Source organism: Aplysia californica, unplaced genomic scaffold (assembly GCF_000002075.1).
Source record: "Aplysia californica isolate F4 #8 unplaced genomic scaffold, AplCal3.0 scaffold00977, whole genome shotgun sequence".
Classification (NCBI taxonomy): Eukaryota; Metazoa; Mollusca; class Gastropoda; order Aplysiida; family Aplysiidae; genus Aplysia; species Aplysia californica.
The window spans coordinates 115,270-117,492 of NW_004798247.1; the positions used below are offsets into that span (position 1 = coordinate 115,270).

Genomic DNA, 2,223 nt, shown 5'->3' on the forward strand with positions numbered 1-2,223 from the left:
AGGTAAGAAGAAGAAGAAGAAGAAGAAGAAGAAGAAGAAGAAGAAGAAGAAGAAGAAGAAGAAGAAGAAGAAGAAGAAGAAGAAGAAGAAGAAGAAGACGTTTTTAAACTGATAAATACCACTGTTATATTATAAAACATTCATCATTTTTTTTTCTTTTTAATCATTTATTTATTATTCATTTTATTTGTTTATCTGTCTGGTTATTTATTTCTTTACCAATCTGTAGGTCGTCTCTCTATCTCTGTATTTCCCTATCTAACTATCTATCTATCTATCTATCTATCTATCTATCTATCTATCTGTCTATAAACCTGGCCTGGAAAGAACGATAAACAACACACTATTTGTCTATATTTACTTATTTATTCATATCATCAGTCTATCTATAATCTATTTTCTTCTTTTATTTTTTACTCATTTATCCATATCATCATAATTTTTTTCTCTGATCAATCTATTCATTTATTCGTTTATTTACTTATTTATTCATATCATCAGTGTATATATAATCTGGGGGTTTTTTCATCCATTTATTTACTTATTTATCCATATCATCATTTTATCTCTAGTCGATCTATTTATTTATTCATGTCCATATTTATCCAAATCTTCAATCTACCTCTAATCTATTTATTTATTTATTTATTCATTCATTTATTCATCTATTCACTAATTTATGCCATCAATCCGTCTCTAATCGATCTATTCATTTATTCATGTGATTATTTATTTATCCATGTCATCAGTCTATCTATACTCTATCTATTCATTTATTCATTTATCTGTTCCCGCCGCCAGTCTCTGACGATGAACAACGAGTCCCGTAAGAAGTACACGGCAGGGGAGATAATCATGATGGTCTCCGTGGACGCGCAGAGGGTGCAGGAAGTCTTCCGGGTCTTTGTCCTGCTTGCCGGCACTCCCATACAAGTGAGTGGGTGATTGGCGGGTGCTCTGGTGTGGTTTGCTCCTTCTTTCCTATCGAACATCTATCGTCCTGATCTCTCCTCCTTCTTTTTTGTGTTTGTTACTCTCTTGTAACACCTCTAATCTTCGGCACTTATATGACCTCTTATTCTTTGCAAGTGCCGTAAAACTCTTACTACCCCCTGGGGCAGTGCCACTGACTGAGGTGTCTTTAGGACATTCCCAAGGGGGGGACATTTCTCGTTCAAGCATAGTAGAATTGTCAATGGGCTGACTCATGTCACGCTCATAACTGTGCCTGATCTACAACAGGGAACTGCTGCTTTTTCTTCCCTGATCCTTATTATTGTCATTTCCTACTTCTTTTGTATGTTTGTCACTCTCTTGTGACCTGCTATTTCGGGGTGACTTGATGGTCGAAGTAGACCTTGTGCTGTTCAAGCTAGAGAGGTGAGCAGTTTAAGTCTGATTCCCTGTAAAGACGTCTCTGTTGACACCCACCCCTTGGCTTTCATATGACCTTATGCAGTTGCGAGCGCCGTAAAACCCTCTACTATAAAAAAAAACCTCTTACTAAAACTAAAACTAAACTAGCCCATACAAGTGAGTGGTCACTTGTGATCCCCAACTGACCACAATATCCCTCCAACGAATCACTGTTTTCTCCAGCTGATCACCGTCTGACCCCACCTCGTGTATCTAGGTTCTCGGACTAGCAACCGTAAGGTCGTGGGTTCGAATCCTGTCTGGGGCCCTACGTTGTTTCCTTGGGAAAGGCACTTTACACGATTTTTCCTCACTTCACCCTGGTGGGAATGGGTAGATCTACCCAGCTATAGACAGCGAAAAAGATCTTGTCAGTTTGTTAGTGTTTGAGCGCTTCCAGGGAAGCTGAGAATGTTTCTGAGTGTTCTATGGTCTGCTGGGGTAATAATATAGTGTAAAGCGCATAGAACTTGCTGTAGAGCGGGGTTAAGCGCTATATAAATGCTATTTATTATCGTTTATTATTATCTGTATCCCCAGCTCATCGTATCAGCCGTAATGTTATACTACACTATCGGGATCTCTATCGTGGCTGGCATCGTCTTCTTGCTCCTCCTCATCCCCCTCAACTCTCTGCTGGGCTCTCAGCTGAGGAAACTACAGGCCATGAACATGAAGCTCAAGGACAGAAGGGTGAAACTCATCACTGACGTTCTCAGCGGCATCAAGGTGTGTGGGGGAGTCGGTGTGCGGTGAAATTGTTGGTGTTGTTGGTTTTTTGGGATGGTTTTGGTTTTGGTTTTGTTG

General features: G+C 39.5%; 1 protein-coding gene across 1 annotated transcript in view; it reads left to right on the plus strand.

Annotated features, from left to right (window-relative positions):
* Positions 1 to 2,223, plus strand: part of LOC101863147 (multidrug resistance-associated protein 1) — a gene marked incomplete in the record, with an annotated part of 40,846 nt that overhangs the window by 5,772 nt on the left and 32,851 nt on the right. The window contains 2 exon segments of the mRNA XM_035973061.1: positions 802 to 933; positions 1,957 to 2,145. Coding sequence (XP_035828954.1) covers positions 802 to 933; positions 1,957 to 2,145 — 321 coding nt within the window.